Source organism: Erpetoichthys calabaricus, chromosome 7, assembly GCF_900747795.2.
Source record: "Erpetoichthys calabaricus chromosome 7, fErpCal1.3, whole genome shotgun sequence".
In the NCBI taxonomy this organism is placed as follows: Eukaryota; Metazoa; Chordata; class Cladistia; order Polypteriformes; family Polypteridae; genus Erpetoichthys; species Erpetoichthys calabaricus.
In genome coordinates this window covers 143,488,155-143,512,206 of record NC_041400.2, presented here as the reverse complement: position 1 = coordinate 143,512,206, position 24,052 = coordinate 143,488,155, and the positions used below count along the sequence as shown (strand labels likewise).

The following is a 24,052-nucleotide window of genomic DNA, read 5'->3' as shown; positions in this document are numbered from 1 at the left end:
TACCAATGATGCACTGGTGAGCAGAAGGAATATGTTCTTGAGTTTGTGTTTAGAAACTTCCAGGGGTCTGATAAATTGTGGTCAGTTAAAAACTGTGTAATTGTCTTTGCAGTGTTAGATGTCATGATGAGTTATTGCCATGCAGCCTATTGTTATGTTGGTAATTATAATTATAAGGATTAAAAGGATATATTAGATATAGCTTGCTCTCTTTCTCTCCACCCCCATTTTGCCTCCCCATGTGAGGCTGGATCCCATTTCACAAAGTCCCAGTCCTCTGACACACCTAGAGACAGAGCACGTCCAAAACAAAACTAGCCCCCCAGCAGCGGCGTTTGAAGATTAAAAAGTAGAGATATCTATTGCCGATAAAGTCTAAATACTATATGCATAAAATATAATCTTCAACAGTCTTGAAATATTAAGATAGTAAACCCAGGGAATGGTGTTAAAAAGTGGCCCTGGAAAAGCATAGTAAATCCTAATGCAATAATAACAATAACAATAAACCAAGGGTATGATGTTAAACAGTCTCCTTTAGAGTAGGGAAAAAAAAAACAAACTACTTTAATTTCTTCCACACATACGCATATAATTGTAATTAAAACATAAACAGAAAGTGGCAGAGATGAGAAAAGGATGTATAATTATGGTACCCGTATCGTTGCAAGAGGATCAGACAGCAGGTAATATCTTCTTGCCATGCCACGACAGGATGCAACTCACTATCGTATTTCAAAAAAGTGTCGGGATCAGCTTTCTTAACCCCTTTTCTGCTTCCACCGTGGTGGAGAAGATGTAATATTTGTCTTGAATAGCCACTTTCAGTTTGGCAGGATACAAGAGGCTGTATCTGATATCGGCTTTCCGTAAACGCTGTTTAATGTTGCAAAAAGCGGCACGATTAGCAGCTGTTGAGGGTGAGAAATCAGGGAAAATATGAATGTGGTTATTTTCAAGTATAATCACTTGTTTCTGTCTGAGAAGTGACATTACATTAAGCTTAAATTGTAATCTCTCGAAGCGAACAATTAGAGTCCTAGGTTTAGAGGTATTTGATCCACGTATGCGATCTCGGTATCTGATTTAAAGTCCTCTCCAATTATTTTTGAGAACAGTTCAGCTACGAGTTCCACTGGGTTTGAACTTTCACGATTCTCAGGTAGACCTTCAATTCTAATATTATTCCTTTTGCATCCATCAGTCTGTCTCCGAGTTTTTTGCATTCGGAATTCACAGCTGTAGCTTTTCCATCGGCGGTAGATGCCAAATGTTCAGCTGTTTCAATTCGAGCCATGAATGTCTGCTTAACGTCTTCCAGCTGATCAGCAGGTGCTCTCAGTTTGGACGCATTTTCCTGAACGGTTCCTCAATTTTCTCCTGCATACCTTTAAAGGCTGCATCAAAGCGATTATATATACAGTACGTTTTTCCAGGTCTTTATTATCCTGCCGCAGCTCTTACAGCTCCAGCCGCAGCTTCTCGTTTGTCTTCTTGCTTTCTTTCTTTATATTTTTCTGAATGTCTTTCTTGAGCTCATTTATGGCCGTGGCCGAGGCCACTGTTGTGATCATTACCTTCAGTTTGGACAGATGGTTTCGGCTTTCTTGCTCCGCGGGTGAAGTGGCAATCCCCGTTACAGCCGATGCTTCCGGCTCGCAAGGAGTAGATGAAAGCATGAACTGCAAGGCCATCTCCAGTTTCAAGTGATCTTCTCGAATCGGCGAGGTATCGTGACATGCATCACTTGCACCTTCACTCCCATTTTCGCTCTCGACTGGAGATGACGCAGTGGAGCAGGGTCCTGGGAAGTCTATGCTTTTGCCTGCCTGTTCCAGGTCAGTCTCTGAAAGGCTGTACCTTGCAGTTGGACTTGATGCCTGTCTAGACTTGGTTGTACAGTAGCTTTAGGTTTCTTTTCCGTTTCATTCTGACCCCCTTTCTTGTTACTCATGTTTATAAACTGTAGTAGAAACTCCTCGGGTTGGGTAAATACAGAATACCTTGGGATAATAAGAAATAAGAGAAAACATAAAGCCGGTGCTAACAGAGCTCCGCTTCAGACGTCCATCTCCCGTAAAAGACGAGACCAAATTAGGGTTACAATTTTCACTGAGAGAATCCCAACCCATGTACAGTTTAAAAACCAGAGTGTCACATTCCTGTGCACATGGCATCCACAGACAGTTGCATCTGGGGTTCTATTCAATAAGGGCGCGCACAAAAAGGCGACCTTCAAAAGGGCGACCTCAATTGGGCGCGGCGATTAAAAGCGCACATAAATAAAAGCGATCTTCAAAAGGACGACCTCAATTGAGCGCCGAATAAAGGCGCGCGTAAATAAAGGCGAGCTTCAAAAGGACGACCTCAATTGAGCGCCGAATAACTGCTCGCATAAATGAAGGAGTGCTTCAAAAGGGTGACGTCAATTGGGCGCAGCAAATAAAGGCAAACGCAACAAAATTATAACAGAAAATTTATTAGATAAAGGCAATGATTGAACGTATAAAAAGGTGAAAGCAAGAATATTAAAACATCCAATTAATTAATGCATGAACTTCCAACGAATTATTTCTAAAGCTCTCTATATTTCGTTGTTTTCAAAATTACAGAAAATTAGATTAAGGCAATGATTGAACATATTTCGCTGTTTTCAAAATTACAGAAAATTAGATCAAGGCAATGCCTGAACGTATAAAAAGGTGAAAGCAAGTTACACTTGAAGCTGAAGATTATGTGCAATGCCATGTAGATATTCGAGATGCGGTCTATTAGTATAATCAAGGACAATTAATTTAATTCACTCCGAAGTGTCTCTGTAGGTCTTCCTTGGCTTTGGCATAGGCTGACCTGCAACGAGCTGTTCAAGACGCAGCTCAGTAAGGCTCTGCTCTTTCTTAAGGCCTTCGATCAATCTCCAGATACTTGGATGACACGCTCCCAGCAAGGATGAAAATGCCCGGTGCCATCCTTCAACGGAATTATTGGTCTTTGGGAGATCGTTGATCGCTCGGTCATATACATTCCAAAGGCTGATGGGGAAAATCAGTTCGTGACGTAGATTGCGTCGTGATGGGCGTCCGATCCATGTGTCTTCGAAGTAACCAAGCAGGTCGCTGATGTCTCTGTAATTGTTGACAAAGAAAGGCGTGTCCATCAGCTCTTCAAAGACGTCGACAACATCATCCGGGGCAACGAAAGCCAGTGCAGCCAAATGACGTAGACTTCAGCATCACTCGTATATCGCTGAACGACATCTGGTGTCTGCTGCATCCGACGCCACAGACACTGACTGAAGTGGAAGAAGCATCCTTGATGAGTTGCATGTGGGAACATCGTGTTGAACGCCAGAATACTGGCCTGCTCGAAATCTGTAACAATTGTCTTAGGATCCAACCATTGACAGATGTTTTTCAGTTCAGTAAGTACTCGAATGTAACTACTTGAACTCTTGTCACTCATGAGCACGTAAACAAGAGGAAGTGTTGTTTCGTACTTTATCCCATGAATCGTGTAGATTTGCTGGAACAAAAGAGGTGCAGATTTGAAAGTTCCGTCACATAACCAGGCTTCACATTCGGCAAGGACCTGCAGATTCCTCTGCGTTGAAAAGACTAAGAATCGGTGGTTTCCTGGTCCACTGTCATATCGAAGAAATTGCTCACCTGCAGTAGTCGTAGAATATCCAACAGGTATAGTCAAGTTGTCCAGACTAGTTGGGTTTGACATTGCTGCCTCGTTGACATGCCGAATGCGACGGACAGTTTGTTTAAGGTGACGAAAAACAGGAAGCTGTCCAACGACCGCTGATGACAGACCTTGGGTTGCTGTAGCCACGAGTTCCTGTGGTCCGTCAGTAGAAGAAGTTGCTCGTTGTTTCATGTCCACTATTGCTTTCCTTGTTTCGATCTTCGCCACATCTGGAACATGGTTTGGCGTAGATGGTCTCTTGACGAATAATCCATTTTTGGTATGACAGCGAGACGAACATTTTCCAATCCTATTTTCAGTGCATTTCCAGATGTGTTTCCCGTTGATAGTTTTCTCCTTTCTGAATGTATAGCCTTCGACTACGAGTAGATCTGCACCTTTGTTGCTCTTCACATATTCCAGAGCCATTTCAACTAAATTATCTACAAACGCCTTTATTTGCCGTGCTCAATTGAGGTCACCTTTTTGAGGCGCTCCTTTATTTATGTGCGCTTTTAATCGGCGCTCAATTGAGGTCGTCCTTTTGAAGATCGCTTTTATTTATGTGCGCTTTTAATCAGAGCTCAATTGAGGTCGTCCTTTTGAAGATCGCTTTTATTTATGTGCGCTTTTAATCAGCGCTCAATTGAGGTCGTCCTTTTGAAGATCGCCTTTATTTACGCGCGCCTTTAATCGGCGCTCAATTGAGGTTGTTCTTTTGAAGATCGCCTTTATTTATGTGCGCTTTTAATCGCCGCGCCCAATTGAGGTCGCCCTTTTGAAGGTCGCCTTTATGTGTGCGCCCTTATTGACGGATACCGCATCTGGCGTGCCTAGAAGCTGCTAGCTGATGAGTATGATGTGGTAAGGATGAGAATTAGAACCTCAAAATATAAGGTTATGACTTACTCTCTATTTGTTGGGAGGAGACAGCAATAGCAGTAATGGAAACATACCAAAAAATATGGTGATAAAGCAAGAGGTACTGTAGGTCTTTCAACAATGCATTTGATTTACCAGTTACCCTACATTCACATCCATGTCCCTGCACAATGTATTCTGTTAAAAAGGGAATTGAGGCAGACGTTTATGACAAAAGATTAGGAGAAGAAACATTGTCAAAAGTTGCACAAAGTTTATTAATCAAAAATTAAAACTTGATCTGTTATCAGGCCTAAACATAGTTCCAAATTCAAAGCGCAGGGTCTTAGTCAGGAAATCAATACACAAAAATGACCTCTGGGAGTCCTGCACAGCAGAGTAGCTAGCAGCAGTCAACACACTAAGCCCAAAATGGCGTCACCCATAGTAAACAAACTGGCATCATGGAAAGATGTTAAAATATTTAACAACTTTGGTAATTATTCCATGTAAGAACTTCAAAGTATGATGAAGCAATGTACCAAAATGTCAGAATACAGTGACATCTGTGCAATGTGAGTGAGTGTAGGAAGGATCATGGACACCAAGTAAAGTCCTCACAGAGTGTGGTCAGGCCGGGAATTGAGCTTGTACCTCTAGAGGTGTAAAGCAGCTTTAATCTACCTCTGATGTGATGTTTTTCATTAAATTAGTGTTGGTTGGTCGTTTAATCATTCATACTGGTACATTTATGACTGTACAAACCTAATAATGTATTTAATTAAATGCAAAGGTTTTTTAAAGATGGGTATTGGTCTTTTCAGTTGCTTGATGCTCAGGGTTAAAACTGCAGAACGCTGCTATAATGAAACTTGTTGCATAAAATGTGTAATTAATTTATTTTATTTCTTTTAATTAAATTGAAAAAATTAAAACATAAAAGAAAAAAATCAACTGATTATTAAGTATGTCATATTATATTAGGAATACAAAATCAAATTCTAAGCTCCTCAAGCATACAGCTTGCTGTTGGCAATTACATTTCTCATATGTTGAGCTATCGAAGTTGATTTTTGTGAACTTTAAATACCGGTTATTAAAAACGGCATACATGGCAAATGTTATAACATATTTATAAGGTTATTGCAGATGGTTTATCACTGAGAAATTAAACACTGATAATTAGCCTACATTGTATAGATTTACATTTTTCAATCAATTTTCATAAATTTCAGTGTTTCAAGTGCATAAATCAACTTTGTATGACTACAGAAAGAATTTCCATTTTTAATTTTGAACAAAAGCCAAACAATGACTTGCTAACAGTTTCATCTTCCATTTTAATGTACAGGTGCTGGTCATAAAATTAGAATATCATGACAAAGTTGATTTATTTCAGTAATTCCATTCAAAAAGTGAAACGTGTATATTAGATTCATACATTACACACAGACTGATGTATTTCAAATGTTTATTTCTTTTAACGTTGATGATTATAATTGACAACTAATGAAAGTCCCAAATTCAGTATCTCAGAAAATTAGAATATCAATTAAGACCAATGCAAAAAAAGGATTTTTAGAAATGTTGGCCAACTGAAAGGTATGAACATGAAAAGTATGAGCATGTACAGCACTCAATATTTAGTTGGGGCTCCTTTGGCCTGGATTACTGCAGCAGTGTGGCGTGGCATGGAGTCGATCAGTCTGTGGCACTGCTCAGGTGTTATGAGAGCCCATGTTGCTCTGATAGTGGCCTTCAGATCTTCTGAATTGTTGGGTCTGGCGTATTGCATCTTCCTCTTCACAATACCCCATAGATTTTCTATGGGGTTAAGGTCAGGTGAGTTTGCTGGCCAATCAAGAACAGGGATACCATGGTCCTTAAACCAGGTACTGGTAGCTTTGGCACTGTGTGCAGGTGCCAGGTCCTGTTGGAAAATGAAATCTGCATCTCCATAAAGTTCGTCAGCAGCAGGAAGCATGAAGTGCTCTAAAACTTCCCGGTAGATGGCTGCGTTGACCTTGGACCTCAGAAAACACAATGAACCAACACCAGCAGATGACATGGCACCCCAAACCATCACTGACTGTGGAAACTTTACACTGGACCTCACGTAACGTGGATTCTGTGCCTCTCCTCTCTTCCTCCAGACTCTGGGACCTTGATTTTCAAAGGAAATGCAAAATTTATTTTCATCAGAAAGCAGCAGTCCAGTCCTTTTTGTCTTTAGCCCAGGCGAGACGCTTCTGATGCTGTCTCTTGTTCAAGAGTGGCTTGACACAAGGAATGCGACAGCTGAAACCCATGTCTTGCATATGTCTGTGCGTGGTGGTTCTTGAAGCACTGACTCCAGCTGCAGTCCACTCTTTGTGAATCTCCCCCACATTTTTGAATGGGTTTTGTTTCACAATCCTCTCCAGGGTGCGGTTATCCCTATTGCTTGTACACTTTTTTCTACCACATCTTGTCCTTCCATTCGCCTCTCTATTAATGTGCTTGGATACAGAGCTCTGTGAACAGCCAGCCTCTTTAGCAATGACCTTTGTGTCTTGCCCTCCTTGTGCAAGGAGTCAATGGTCGTCTTTTGGACAGCTGTCAAGTCAGCAGTCTTCCCCATGATTGTGTAGCCTACAGAACTAGACTGAGAGACCATTTAAAGGCTTTTGCAGGTGTTTTGAGTTAATTAGCCGATTAGAGTGTGGCACCACGTGTCTTCAATATTGAACCTTTTCACAATATTCTAATTTTCTGAGATACTGAATTTGGGACTTCCATTAGTTGTCAATTATAATCATCAACATTAAAAGAAATAAACATTTGAAATACATCAGTCTGTGTGTAATGAATGAATCTAATATACACGTTTCACTTTTTGAATGGAATTACTGAAATAAATCAACTTTGTCATGATATTCTAATTTTATGACCAGCACCTGTACATTAAAATGGAAGATGAAACTGTTAGCAAGTCATTGTTTGGCTTTTGTTCAAAATTAAAAATGGAAATTCTTTCTGTAGTCATACAAAGTTGATTTATGCACTTGAAACACTGAAATTTAATATACAAGTTTCACTCTTTGAATGGAATTACTGAAATAAATCAACTTTGTCATGATATTCTAATGTTATGACCAGCATCTGTAAATATGCTGTATCAAATTTAAGTTGAAAAGAGACCCACACAAAGTTTATAGTAAAGAATTCACTCCTGTCCATTTGGACAATCCCGCATTAGTATGCCCCGTGACTTAGTTCAGTAAGCTCCCAATAGCTTTCAAAATATCTTTTACATGTGCATGGTGTGTAAAAATAGCTTGGAAGAGGTCATGCATTTTCTGCTCATTTCACTTCTGGCAGTGAAATTGCATTAGGAACATAATTAAGATGTGTCAAATAACTCTGGCCAGAATTTATTTACACCTACCTTTAGCCATCCTTCTCATAAAACAAGTAGTTTGCACTGTTGCAAGAAAATAATCAAAATGTTATGTTTCCTGAAATTTAGCAAAAGGACCAGTTGTATGTACATTATTTGTCAGATTTCTCTGCATTTCCTTTTCTGATAAAACATTGCAACTCAGAGAGGCCTTGTAGATCAGAAGTGGTTAATTTTAAGATACAAGGCTATAGGTTCAGTTACTACTTGTATGTGTGTGCCTATATGGGATGCCTATATGGGAACAGTCACAGTATATCGCAATCTTGACGTTACCTTGGGGAAAAGTGATTAGACAATTATGCAAAATTAAAACCAACTCTACACATATACTATAGCATATGAAAGAGGGCACACAGGAGACTTGGCTACAATGATGGACAAACCCAATGAGTCACCCAGTAATAATAACTTTTAAATTAGATTTGCTCAGGCTGAATTTGTGCAAAACTATGCAAAGGATGCAAAATTACATTTTGATTGGAGTTACCTAAGTACTTGTGTACCATAAACATCAGCTGACATTTTGATTAAGTAATGCAGTCATCTAGAGCTCACTTTTACTTTATTAAATCTAATAGTTTTAAGTGGCCAGGAAGAAGCAAAGGCATCCCGACCAGGATCAAGAAGTATCTCTTGCCCAGCCGGGAAGTCAAAATGGAAGGATGGCCGGACTGCGGACACTGCCCAGCTGGGGCACCTTATTATTCCTGTCCTGACTGGGCTACCAGAAGGAAGGATGGACTGGTGAGAGCTGGAGGCCAACAGCAGTTCACCCACCAAATTAAAAGGTGACAGTGTTCATCTCAAGTGGTTCCAGTTTGGACACCCACAGGGCTGCATGGGAATTGGTGTTCAGAAGAGCAACCCTGTTGGGGTCTTTGGGTGATGGTTGAGAGCTCTGCTGGAGAGGACCTCCCTGGCTTCTGTATGACCTGGAAGTACTTCCAACAAGCCACACTGTGCCACCGGAAGTACTCTTGGGTCCAGCTTAAAAGGAGCCCAATGTCATACCTCAGAGAGTCAGGAGGCAGCAGGCAAAACTCACTGGAGAAGAAAAAGTGAGAGAAAATAGAGAGAGTATTTAAACTAAACACTGGCTATATTAATTGTTATAGATGAACTGTGTGGATTAAAAGTCTGTTTATTGAACCTGAAGTTGGGTTGGGTCTTGTGTGTCTGGGCTTAGTGGCACCCTCTACTGCTCATATAGTATTACAATTTTTTCTTGGAAGAAAGTTCAAATAGAAGAACCACTTGTAGTCTGAACAAACTAGCGAAATAAGTAATCTGAGTAGAATGGGAACATGAGAATGACAGTTGAACAAGCATTAAATTAATCCCACTTCTGAAAGAGGCAAACTCATCATACTCCCTGCACAGCAGGATATATTTTTGTCCATATAAGTCATCTATAAAATGCTGGTATGATACAGCGCTCAACAGCAGGAAGCAAAAGTAATCAGCACTAGATACATCTTTATCAGTTTCATGTAGGGCAAGCAACATGAATTGGCTTAATTCGTAACTCTGGTTTGGAGATCATGACCTAGACAATACTGGAAGGGAATGAACTGAACGCAAACACAAATGAAATGCACAGAAGACAAAAGGACTTGAGCCATTCCTTAATTTATTTTCAATTAATAAATGCTTATATGACTGCAGCTAGTGAAAGACCTTTAAAACTGCTGACCTGCAAGCTAACAGTTTGGTGATACTTGATCAGTACTGCTTGTATTTCTTTGAAGGGCAACTGAAATTAAATCTTTATTTAAATTATAATCTAATATTGTATGTAAATAACTAGCTACACTTCCAGTATGTGTTTTCAAATGTTAACTATTCACAGGTATTTAAGATTTATAATATAAAGAATAAAAATGCATGTCACGCCCATTTGAAAACAAAATCTGAATATCTGAAGAGATAAATCATTTGATGCAATAACGCCATACCATTTTCTGGTGACACAGTCATCGACTCTCCAGGGAAGCTGAAAGTTAAATTTATATGATAATTACATTTAGAAAATGGCTTTTCATTATTGTTTGTAGACTACATGCATTCAATTTCAATTATGTGCTGCTAAAAAATGGCAAGCATGTCAGAATCCAAGGTGCTTGAAACACATCACTGAGCGGACTGATACAGGCGTATAGATCATCATGGGGTGAAAATATGGAGGGGGAGGTGTTATGTTTTTCTTCTTTGTTCATGGTAGAAAAGTGTCTGGATTTCAAGCAGCAAGATCCATACCAAATTAGATGGCACTTTTCATTTTTGAGTAAAACAGATAATTTATCAGAGACCTGAGAAGAACAAAGTTAAAAAAATGATGCTTTAAAAGCTTTGTTTTTCAGGTAAGTCACACTTTATTTCAAGAGTTTTTTTAAGTGAAAAAATGTAATTATATAAATAAGCCATTTTTAAATTCAACACAAAAGAGAAAAATTACAAGAAAAGTCTTTCTCCATCAGATGAATTAAATTACACCAAACAAAGAATTTGTTTTTGTAGTAACAATTAAGGAGGACTGTAATCTGTAAACTGAAATCTAAATGTTTCAAAGTCCCAAATCAAGCAATACTTAAGGCTCATGATTCTCCCCTACAGCTCACTATGTGAAGCAGGTTGATGTACATATGAATGTGAAAAGGTTCTATTGTTTTGGAAGGGACAGTTTCACTGAGCTGAATTTACTCACAGAACAAAAATGACAAATCCATTTGAGCCCCTAGCAACAGTGGTTAGATATAATATGACTCTGGCCCTGTGAACTACATGAGTGGTGTCTTTAGCTAAGCTGTTTACAAATGTAGTTTCCCAGCTATCTAATGGATATTACATCATTTATTTAGGTTTATGCAATATTTAAAGCTAAACTTGTAACTTACCATATTGTATATATTATTAGTGTATTATGAAAATCAAAATACACAGCACAAATAAATAGTAAAAAAAATCAGGCTTCACCCACAACTTAAAAAAAGAAATAGTGAAGCTTTTGCATATGAAAAAACAGAGAGAAAAACAGTTTTCCATTATTAGCTGTTGCCTGGCTGTGGATATTGTCTCATTTATTTAGGATGTTTAATTAAAAACTCACTATTTCAAATAAAAACCATACCTCAGTGTCTCAAAAATCTAAATCAACTGTAAATTTTTATAATGTGCTATATAGGCTTACATATAAAATATATTAAAAATGAACAGACTGGGGCTGTTTAGTATCACACACGTAAAATACACAAGGCTTTTCATTTAACACTGTTATACAAATTACAACAGTAATAAGACCAGAAAAATAAATGTTCAAATATAATGTTCTGGATTTTAAGAAGCTGATGAAAGCTAACATCAAAAATTGTCTGTTTTCTCTTTTGCAGATGGAGGTGGACCGGTTTCTTTCTCTACCAACACAACATTAACATTTGCCTTTAATAAAATCAGAGTTCTAAGACCATCCATCCATCCATCCATCCATCCTCTTCCGCTTATCCAAGGTCGGGTCGCGGGGGCAGCAGCTTGAGCAGAGATGCCCAGACTTCCCTCTCTCCGGCCACTTCTTCTAGCTCTTCTGGGAGAATCCCAAGGCGTTCCCAGGCCAGCCGGGAGACATAGTCCCTCCAGCGTGTCCTGGGTCTTCCCCGGGGCCTCCTCCCGGTTGGACGTGCTCGGAACACCTCACCAGGGAGGCGTCCAGGAGGCATCCTGATCAGATGCCCGAGCCACCTCATCTGACTCCTCTCGACGCGGAGGAGCAGCGGCTCTACTCTGAGCCCCTCCCGGATGACTGAGCTTCTCACCCTATCTTTAAGGGAAAGCCCAGACACACTGCGGAGGAAACTCATTTCAGCCGCTTGTATTCGCGATCTCGTTCTTTCGGTCACTACCCATAGCTCATGACCATAGGTGAGGGTAGGAACACAGATCGACTGGTAAATTAAGAGCTTTGCCTTACGGCTCAGCTCCTTTTTCACCATGACAGACCGATGCAGAGCCCGCATCACTGTGGACGCCGTACCGATCCGCCTGTTGATTTCACACTCCATTCTTCCCTCACTCGTGAACAAGACCCCAAGATACTTGAACTCCTCCACTTGAGGCAGGATCTCGCTCCCAACCCTTCTAAGTTCTAAGACCTTATTTATTAAATAAAATGTGCGATATGCTTTAATTTCTTTAAGATTCATATCTCACTACCTATGCACCATATTACTGTGTGTGGGCTACGTAGTGTTACAAGTACATAGGTCTTCAATGTGAAGGCGGCCAGTCCCGCCATTTTGCATTTCCGTTCCAAACTAACCAGAAGGCTACACATTAATAGTCATGCAGACTATATATTTCCACAGAGAACTCTAAAAAAAAAAAAAAAAAAAAAAAAAAAAAAAAAAACAAAGTGAGAATCGTTTTAGACCCAACTGCTGTAAGTGTTCACAAATCAAAGTTAAACCAACCATTTGATCAGCTTCATTTCTTAAACCTAGGACTATAAATTAGCAGGCCACATGATATTTTTTCTCTGTCCCCAAGCCATCCTTCAACACTTTTTTCTCTTAAATTAAAATTATATCAAATCAGGTACACAGTTTGAAAGGGGCAGACACTGAATTCATTGTAACAAGGCACACATTGTGCAGGAAAGTATTCAAAGCGAAACTACATAATCTTTAGCAATTTTTCTGCTTTCAGAACCATTATCTTAACATTCACAAGGATAATAATTAAATAATCACAAACACAGTTAACATGAAGGTTCCTCCTTCAAAAACAGGGGGCGTAAACAGCTTGAAAGTGACACTTAGAGCAAAAGGGGCAGGCGTACGGACACCCTTAACCATAGCCCCTCTGCATTCTCATCTACAGTCAAACCCTGCACTAACCCCCCTTCACTAGTATGCCTACTCTTTCTCTCTGAATTTTCCTCCATCAAAATATGTACAATTGTACCATGCTTGTTGATTCATCAACGGTTAGGTACCTATAATCAGTCTGACTGACATCATCTCACTCCAAACACGATGTACCTGTTTCACAGATTCAAAAACCTTATATGTCAATTTATCACAAGGAAACCCCAATAAAATGCTCAATGTATTCTTTTAATAACCTTCCATCAGTGAAGGCTTTATTTTGCCTGGCCACTATCCATGTAGCTTGGAGGGATACATTTAAAAAATGTGGTAATAAGTTAACAGGTGAGTATTTTCCTGCTGTGACCATACAGTAATTTGTTCTCAAGTTCTTGACTTTCTTCACTGAGCCTCATTGGCACAAAACAGTGTACTTTTTAATGGCAGTAATTGTGTCATTACAAATCAGGCAGCTTGGCAGATTATTCCAGAATGATATTGTTATAAAGACAAAATCTATTTGTCACCGAACTGATTGTTCTCTGTTATCAATTTTCTCTTGAAAAAAACAGATAACAGAGACATGTTCGCTACTTTGCTTGTATTGATTGCTACAAGTCAAGTCAAGTTGAGGAGCATGCACTGGTACAGTGGCTGTGAATTTCTCTCTAGCTTCATAAGTGGGTGTATCTTTGCATAAAATGGTATGACCGTGCTGTTTATTGGTCAGGAGCTGAGTGTACACTGTAAAAGGCCACGCCTTTAATATAACATACCGTCTTTTTATGCATCTGCGATAGCAATGGAGAGTACAGTGAAAGCTGTCAGTATAATGACAGCAAAGGCGGCACTCTTTATAATGTAAAGGCAGGGCAAACAAAGCTGGCAGCTGCAATATTATGTGGTGTAAACTCTATTTTACAAAAACTGGGGAGGCACTTGCATAAAAGTACACACTTGCAAATTTACAAAAATACACAGAAGTTGATTTTTTTTAAACTAGCAGAGTGTTTAAAATAATACAGCATAAACAATAAAATTAATAACTGACGGCACTGAAGAAACCACAGTAAAACTGTGATAGCCAAGCAGTATATAGGCTCCCACATAACTGAGGGCCCAGCTAGAGTTTTTTTTTAATATATCTTTAATTAACTGGCAAGTCTGTACTGTGAATCTTAAAACATATTTCAAGGTTTCAGTCATATTGTATCTCACTTCAATTTTGCATTCATATCAGCTTTGTTCACAATGCATAAAGATGGTGGGCAGGTTAGCTACTGTATCTATCAAGTGCTATGCACTGTAAAATATAACTTTTGACAAAGTAGTCAACAGTTTAAAAATAAGGTTTGTAAATGTGTTATTCATTTCTCTGTGTGTATCACTGAATTTAAAATTGGTAAGAACAACTATGGCATAATACAAATTGAATTTGATTTATATTTATAATTATATCTAGCTATTAACTATATATAGCTATTAGGAATGACTGTTTAATACACCATAAAAACTCATGTAAAAATACATTACATAAACTGAATATTTTAACAATAGTAATGCTGCACATTTAAGGATATAAATATTTTTTAAGATAAATTAATATATATTTACATTTTAAACAGTGATTTAGTTGCCAGTATCAATTGTTTTAATGTATAGATGTTTTAAATGTTTTATGCATAATTGTATTGTCATACACTCACAATGATTCTGTATTAAAACATGTAATGCATGTGAAAATATTGTATGTAATATGAAAGTATAGTAGTACCCATTAGTCTGTAATATTTCTGATCCACATTTATTTATTTTTTCTCATATTATAATAATTACAAAACTAACACTAAACAGTGTTTTAATGAATGGGTCCAAAGTAAAAGGACAATGTTATAAATTGTTTATAGATGTTTTATATTTTGTTAAATTTAATTGATACTATGCCAAAATATAAGTATCTTAATCAAGTACTGTCCTTCAGTTAAAAGTTTAATGATAATGCTGATAGAATCCTTGTATACAGAATTAATTTTACTCAGTAAACAGTGCAGTCATTTATGCTTCTGGCCTTTTTACTGAATGATTGTCAGCTTAGCGGTCAGTAGTTTAACTGTTGAATTATGGTGTATTTTTTATTATAACAATGTGAATTGAACATTTTGTTTGAAATATAACATTATTAGGTTACTGGGCCCTTATTAAGTCTGCTAATATCAATTTTATTCCTTTGCTAAAAGAAAAGGCAACATGATCTGTAAATCTGCCACTGTTGCCAAGTATTGTTGAGACTAAAGCAGTGTCCAGTTGTCCAAAAGGTAATTTATAATAACATGTGGTACCATTTAAAAAAAAAGACACCCCCTTCAGTGCAAAATGCATAAATGAGGTGCACTTAGCACATAAACATGCATACATTTTATTAACATACATTAGGAAGATTGGCAAATTTCACTTTAATTTTCTGTACATGAATGTGGGCTCTTGCAAACTTTTTGGTCTCACCTTTTAAGCATTCATTTTTCCGACAGCAGCCAAAAGGTTTCCAGTGAGAATTGTGATGGTGAGCACAGCCGCCTCCCTGTTGTGCTCGTGCATCTCCTAAGAAATGGTCACATGGAGGGCTGCAGGCAACAGCTGCATCATCTCACAAGTGACTTTGCATTGACTCCACACATAACCATCAGCTTATACACTGTAACAAATGACAAAATATACAGTACCTGTACACATTAAGTACTGTCATTTAGATCAGCAATAGTTAAAAATCGTTTTTGTTTGAGAAAATTTCTGCACCAACTGCCAAGATATTTATTTTTTCAACACTTTCAGGTTTTTACGAGAGTGTGGCCTAAGCAAAAGTATATGAGTTTTAAAATTTGCTTATTTAGGCTGGTACTGTGAAGATGATACTTGCCCAGTGTCAACAAGATTAAAAAGCCGTTTGCTGTTTGGGTGTAAACACCACTTTTCATCTCTTGTGTATCCTATTGTACGTTTTTCTTTTTTTAAACACTTAAGCTTTTTCAAATTAGTAATTATACACTACAATGTCAACTAATACTTAGCAATGATTCTGATTATTTTCCTACTAAATATTTGCCAGGAGCGTACATAATAGTCACAGTTGGAAACTGTCGTATACAACAATTTATAATAACTTATAAGTTTGTATGCGTGTATATGTCATTAATATCCCTTTTGATTTATAACCGTTATTGCACTGCCATTATATTATGCTTATGCATAGTAAAGCACAATATGAATATTTGAAGATATTTACCAATTTAGGTTAATTTTAAAATAACTAAATTGGACTTTCACTTGAGTTACTTTTACTTGAGTAGTATCTGTCACATATTTTTCTCGTAAGTACATTTTGCCTAAGTAATTATACTTGTAATTTTACTTCTCCAGGTTGGCTCCACGGGCCCTAACAACATTTGAACACAGAACCTTTCAATAACATAACTGGGATGAGCCCAGCAAATGAGGCAAGCGTATAGCACAAGTGCTAGTGCTGTTATTACTTAACAAATTATGGAAAAAACAAAATACAAAGTGCACTGCTCCACATAGTCAATAAATAAATAATCCATTAAAGGAAGTGTCATTCTGGAAGTTAAAAACCTATTAAAATGAGGTTACAAATCCTGGCAGAATCTATCTTTTAACAATATCCATACTGATTTCTTCACAAAAACAATGTCTTATCTGCTCACCCGAGGAGATTTCCACCTAAAAGGCAAAATCTAATTCTGAAAACAGGCTTGGGCCAAGCCACCAATCCCTCTGCATTTGCAGGGTGCCACGCCTCACCCTGATCCGTTTCCGATCTGCCACCCCTTAAGGCCTTAACACATGAGCCTACTAGGAGCACTTTGTTGCTCCTGCCCTTTGGGGTGCTCAGCAGGAGTGCCCCCTCTGCCTCACTTCAAGCTCTCATTTTTCCAACCTCCTCCCTACCTCCACTCTTCAGTGCACTGGCTCCTTCTGTGGGTCTCCTTCATTTACTTTGCCATTTAACCTCCAATCACTCTCTCGTCTTCTGTTCTAACCTTCCTGCTCAAGCTCCTTTTTATTCTAATAGGGATGCAGGTGCATTGCTGCTGATTACAGACCCCGGAGGGCTAACGAGACAATTGACTAAGCTGCACGTGTTTGCACGTAAATACACGATAAACCAATCGCCTCATCAACCTCCAGAGCCGCTCCTCCTCACAACCACGCACACCCAAACACCTACTGAGTGCAGGCTCACTTTTAATTATTTATTTATTTTAAAACTGTACAATGCCACAGACCTGTCTCATGCACTATATCACACATGAGTAGAATTTTTTAGTACTTTTTCCACTTTTGGTTGGTGTCTATTTATCACGTGTTTCAGAGTAGGAAAAAAAGTCCTAACCTGGCTCAAAAATTTGAGTGACACAAATTTGGTCCTACTCTTTGAAATAGGAGTTAAAGATTTTTAATTTTAACTTTATCTTATTTTAACTTTTCCTAATTTAGGTAACTACTCTTTACCTCACCAGGACTTAGGAGGGCTCATAAGACTCACTATGAGCTGTCAGACACTGGCATCTACTATAGGCAGAAATCGGCACGCATATTCTAAGTAAGGCATAATGTTTTGGAAGTGCTGGACAACAATGACCTCCTAAAAAAATATTAGTTTGAGAGAGATGGAATAATATTTGGAACATATCTTGTAAGTTACATGATCACTTCTATAGGCTATGCACTGTTTGCCGAAATGAAAGTTTAGTAACACTTGGTAAGTGTTGGAAACATTACATGTAAAATGCAACTTTTCAATACCGATGATTGGGGTATGTCACTATTAACCATTTCTTGAACTTTGAACGCCCTTACAACACATGTGGTAATACACAGACGCATACATTTCCCCACCACTCCACATGTTGCTTATTGCTTACGCTAGTCAGACTTTCAGTCCAATTCCAAGGAGCAATTCTGATACACTTCACAGATTTGGACACAGATTTTCATTTGCAGAAGCTAGTGATTCAAAAGCATACCCCCAGTTGTTAAACAATTTAGGTATTGTAAGTGATCACACATATTCCTTATGAGTCGTATTGTGGTATTCACATTATTAGCGAGGTACTCCTTCCAGAATTTGGAGAAAGAATTGCTCATAATCCACTTGGTGGCTTATTGTTAAATGGTGGGGGACTTCTTTTGTTTTGTTGTATGATTTCAGAAGACGACTGATGCATGTGTTTGTGGTTTTTAATTAATTCCAGTTTGAAAGACTGGACGGCAGATCTTATTTTTCAAGCAACAGGACGACATATGTGCAAGACTAAAGAAGTTATAATAATGCTTGGACTATATACAAAGAAAGTTGCTGCATATATAGTATCACATACATACTTTACTGCTCCCAGGTGGAATGGTGCAAAATATTTGCAGAACAAGGAATGGTCCTTTTATTGACACACTTTAAAGAAACATTTTACATTTTTTTTACATACAGAAACAATTACCAAACTTAACTGCATACTTAACAATACATAACATTTTTAAATGCTGGTAACTACTTTCAGTGTCATCATATTAGATAAAACATATTAATAGTATGCACATTTACAATGCTAATTTAAAAAAGAAAAAGCTCTTTCCATCAAAGTCCCTTCTTCAGCATTGCCATTTTCTGCTGGCACCAGTTTACTTTGACCTTCTCAATCTGGACACAATATTATCATTAATCAAACAGGCAAAAATGTTCCCAGTAGTCATTGTAGCATATCCAAGAGGTTGAAACCTACTAAGCCATAACCTACAATTACATACAATTTCTTTTTATTATTTCTTCAACAACTGTTTCAATAGAGTTTCTACATGACAGAATTATTTATGATTGAAGCAATCAGTTTATTATCTGCCCTTTTAAACTGCTTTCATGGCATTTCATGAATGTCATGTCTGTTCTGCTAATACCAACCCAGACAAACAAGAAAAAATGAAGGTCTTCTGACCAGTTTAAATCCAAAAGAAATTAGAAGCAGGGTTAATAAAAATCAATAAATAATAGCATGTTACATTATCTCTTCAGGTCTAAACATTATTTTAAAGGGTTGAATGCAAAAAGCTGGTTGTTTTTCTACAGACCTCCCATTACTGTGGTCTATATTACAGTCAAACTAGTTTTGAATAATAACATTGGCTTAAGTCAGTTTTCAGAGGCAACAAATATGTGTAGCACAAACTCCAGTATAAAGTTGTACAGAATACAGTACAGTATGCAACACACTACCAAAATCAAATCCAATTGCAAAGCCAAAAAAGTAATTTATTTTCAAACTGCATATAGCCTACTGTATTAGTAACATTAAACATAAACACTAAAAGATTTCATACTACAAAGCATTTGATAAACAGGATGCAATAAAAAGACCCTGAAAAAAATTTGAATCATTTTTACTTACAAACTCCCTCTTCTTGGAAGGCTTAGTTCCTTCTGTTAAAGATAGAGAGAAAAAAAAACAGGTTAGAATGAATTCTTTACTAGGAGTAACTGCACACACACACATACACATAGATAAATATTCTGTGTTGTATTCCTAAAAACATACACCACCCTCTGGTGGATGCAAATTTAATTCTTAATACCAAGATATATTGTAAACACACTGTATGTTTCTCCTGCGGTTTTACAAGATTACAAAAAGTAATTCATTACATTAAACAACTGAAATACTGTAAATGTGAAAGCTACAATCCTAAATTCTAAACAAAAGAGGAGCTTACAATACTAAAGGGGAGCTTAATGCTAAAAAAAGAGAAAAGGAATGTTTAATAAAAAGGCAGGAACAAAACAACTTATAAATGCTTTGTTTGAAAAGTTAGCTAGTTACATTCAAACGTACCAAATTCTTAAACCACTTATGTATAACTCATATTACAAACAACTGAACTTTGGTAAAATTAGTGAAAATAAGTTGATGAATTATTAACATTTTTGTGGTATACATAAAAAAGCGATAAATATAAAGAAACTTAGCAAAACAGAAAATGTCAGCAGTATAAACATGAAAACCTAATGAGAAAATTTTATCCAAATTGAAATCGGGATATTTGTGAATATGTATGTTTGTTTTCAATTTATTTGCTTTTAGATTTAAAATTAGTGTTGGTCACACTGGCCACTGCTGCTTTTCCCCAGGCAATGTCTTTTAATTGAAGTAGCTAATGAGGAGTTACAAGATGATAAATGACTCATAAATAGCATAATTAACTGAAAAACACTTTATATTAAATGCACTGTTTAAGCTTTTCAGGTGTGTAGTACAATTTTTAGACAGCTTACAGAAGCTAAGAGTTTTGAATTGAACCAAGCCGGACAAAATATTGTCATTGTTTTTAAAATACATTGATGCATCATTTTATTTTGCAATAATAAACAGAACATTAACAATACATTTTACTCTAAAGTATTTTATTTAATTTTATTTCAGAATAATTTGCTTTATTCCAGAATTGCTCTTCGCCAATTTGTGTTTCTCACTTTGACTTTAATGAGGGACATATTTAGGCCAAATGACAAGAGTTCATGTCAATTAGCACTCCATGCAAAAGGTAGCGGTACTGGAAATGTTGACCGGAATGAACGCAGAATGTATTCTCACAAACCTAAGAAAAAAGGAGAACGATGTTTAAATAAAAAAAAAAAAAGATTCGAGTTACTGCACAAAACACCTAAACAACTGGACAATACGCTGTCTCAATATACTATACATTTTGGAATTAAATTCTCACTGTTTTAGGCAGCATCAAAAGACTGCCTATTTGTACTAAAATTTTACACTAGTCGTCTTACTATGTTAGTATATGCTATATTATTTCACCAAAAATCATTCTACCTAGGACATTATGAAGGCATACCACAGTACCATATATGACTCACACTCCAAGGTCTATTTTTAAAGTCATACTTCATATCTACAGTACAATTCCCCCACTTCTTAATCTCTGATTTCATTGACATTGGAAACAGTAACACAATAGGCATACTTTTTTTGGCAGAAAATGTACCTGAATGTGTCTTAGAGAGGGAGTAATGTTCATTCATACCAAAGGGCTAAGACTGTGTTGGTATGAGCTGTTTTTAGACTTGACACCTTCAGTCATGTGAGCCCTGTATGAAGAACAACCATATACTAAGCTTATTAAGGTTGTGCATAATCTTAGACCCAAGTAATTAGATAAAGAAGTCATAATATTTAGATTATGTTAATAAACAAACCCCCTCCTTGAACTGCCACCTTATCGAGGTGGAGGGGTTTGCATGTCCCAATGATCCTAGGAGCTCTGTTGTCCGGGGCTTTATGCCCCTGGTAGGGCCACCAAGGCAAACTGGTCCTAGGTGAGGGATGAGACAAAGAGCGGTTCAACAAACCTCCAATGATGAATCAAACCTTTGGACGACGTTTTCCCTTGCCCGGACGTGGGTCACCGGGGCCCCCCTCTGGAGCCAGGCGTGGAGGTGGGGCTCGATGGCGAGCACCTGGTGGCCGGGCCTGCACCCATGGGGCTTGGCCGGAAACAGCCCTAAGAGGCAATGTGGGTCCCCCTTCCCATGGGCTCACCACCTATGGGAGGGGCCAAGGAGGTTGGGTGCAATGTGAGTTGGGTGGTGGCCGAAGGCGGGGACCTTGGCGGTCCGATCCTCAGCTATAGAAGCTGGCTCTTGGGATGTGGAATGTCACCTCTCTGAAGGGGAAGGAGCCTGAGCTAGTGCGCAGGGTCGAGAGGTTCCGGCTAGATATAGTCGGGCTCACCTCGACGCACAGCTTGGACTCTGGAACCAATCTCCTTGAGAGGGGCTGGACTCTCTACCACTCTGGAGTTGCCCCCGGTGAGAGGCGCCGAGCGGGTGTGGGCATACTTATTGCCCCCCGACTTGGAGCCTGTTCATTGGGGTTTACCCCGGTGGACGAGAGGGTAGCCTCCCTTCGCCATTGGGTGGGGGGACAGGTCCTAACTGTTGTTTGTACATATGCGCCGAACAGCAGTTTGGAATACCCATCCTTTTTGGAGTCCCTGGAGAGGGTGCTAGAGGGCATACCTTCTGGAAACTCCCTCGTTCTGCTGGGAGACTTCAATGCTTATGTGGGCAATGACAGTGAGACCTGGAAGGGCGTGATTGGGAGGAATGGCCCCCCCGATCTGAACCCGAGCGGTGTTTTGTTATTGGACTTCTGTGCTCGTCACAGATTGTCCATAACGAACACCATGTTCAAGCATAGGGGTGTTCATATGTGCACTTGGCACCAGGACACCCTAGGCCTCAGTTCGATGATCGACTTTGTGGTCGTGTTGTCGGACCTGCGGCCACATGTCTTGGACACTCGGGTGAAGAGAGGGGTGGAGCTGTCAACTGTTCACCACCTAGTGGTGAGTAGGCTTCGATGGTGGGGGAGGATGCCGGTCAGGCCTGGTAGGCCCAAACATGTTGTGAGGGTCTGCTGGGAACGTTTGGCAGAGTCCCCTGTCAGAAGTAGCTTCAACTCCCACCTCCGGCAGAACTTCAACCACATCCCGAGGGAGGTGGGGGACATTGAGTCCGAATGGGCCATGTTCCGTGCCTCTGTTGTTGAGGCGGCTGACCGGAGCTGTGGCCGTAAGGTGGTTGGTGCCTGTCGTGGTGGGAATCCCCGAACCCGTTGGTGGACACCGGCAGTGAGGGATGCCGACAAGCTGAAGTAGGAGTCCTACAGGACCTTTTTGTCCTGTGGGACTCTGGAGGCAGCTGATAGGTACCGGCAGGCCAAGCGGAATGCGGCTTTGGTGGTTGCTGAGGCAAAAACTCGGGCATGGGAGGAGTTTGGGGAGGCCATGGAGAACGACTTTCGGACGGCTTCAAGGAGATTCTGGTCCACCATCCGGTGTCTCAGGAGGGGGAAGCAGTGCAGTGTCAACACTGTATATGGTGGGGATGGTGCACTGCTGACCTCGACTCGGGACGTTGTGGGTCGGTGGGGGGAGTACTTCGAAGACCTCCTCAATCCCACTAACATGCCTTCCAATGAGGAAACAGTCTGGGGACTCGGAGGTGGGCTCCCCCATCTTTGGGACTGAGGTCACCGAGGTGGCCAAAAAACTCCTTGGTGGCAGGGTCCCAAGGGTGGATGAGATACTCCCGGAGTTCCTCAAGGCTCTGGATATTGTAGGACTGTCTTGGTTGACACGCCTCTGCAACATCGCATGGACATCAGGGACAGCGCCTCTGAATTGGCAGACTGGGATGGTGGTCCTCCTCTTTCAAGAAGGGGGACCGGAGGGTGTGTTCCAACTACAGAGGGTTCACACTCCTCAGCTTCCCTGGAGAGGAGGGTCCATCGGATTGTCGAACCTTGGATTCAGGAGGAACAGTGTGGTTTTCGTCCTGGTCGTGGAACAGTGGACCAGCTCTACACCCTTAGCAGGGTCCTGGAGGGTGCATGGGAATTTGCCCAACCAGTGCACATGTGTTTTGTGGACTTGGAAAAGGCATTCGACCGTGTCCCTCTGGGAATCCTGTGGAGGGTACTCCGAGAGTATGGGGTACCGAACCCCCTGATAAGGGCTGTTCAGTCCCTGTACGATTGGTGTCAGAGCTTAGTCCGCATTGCCGGCAGTAAGTCGAACCCATTTCCAGTGAGAGTTGGACTCTGCCAGGGCTGCCCTTTGTCACCGATTCTGTTCATAACTTTTATGGACAGAATTTCTAGGTGCAGCCAGGGCATTAAAGGGGGTCCGGTATGGTGGACTCAGGATTGGGTCACTGCTTTTTGCAGATGATGTTGTCCTGTTTGCTTCATCAGGCCGTGATCTTCAGCTCTCTCTGGATCAGTTCGCAGCTGAGTGTGAATTGGCTGGGTTGGGAATCAGCACCTCCAAATCCGATACCATGGTCCTCAGCCGAAAAAGAGTGGAATGCCCTCTCAGGGTTGGGAGCGAAATCCTGCCCCAAGTGGAGGAGTTCAAGTATCTCGGGATTTTGTTCACGAGTGAGGGAAGAATAGAGTGGGAGATCGACAGGCGGATTGGTGCAACGCTCTCAATTTACCAGTCGATCTGCGTTCCTACCCTCACCTATGGTCATGAGCTATGGGTAGTGACCGAAAGAACGAGATCGCGAATACAAGCGGCTGAAATGATTTTCCTCTGTAGGATGTCTGGGCTTTCCCTTAAA

The 24,052-nt window shown here is 39.6% G+C and overlaps 1 protein-coding gene across 1 annotated transcript in view; it reads right to left on the bottom strand.

Moving 5' to 3' along the window:
- mast4 (microtubule associated serine/threonine kinase family member 4) overlaps positions 1 to 24,052 on the bottom strand; it is a 491,113-nt gene that overhangs the window by 179,322 nt on the left and 287,739 nt on the right. Inside the window, exon 4 of the mRNA XM_028805493.2 lies at positions 19,305 to 19,336. Coding sequence (XP_028661326.2) covers positions 19,305 to 19,336 — 32 coding nt within the window. The remainder of the gene's footprint in view (positions 1 to 19,304; positions 19,337 to 24,052) is intronic.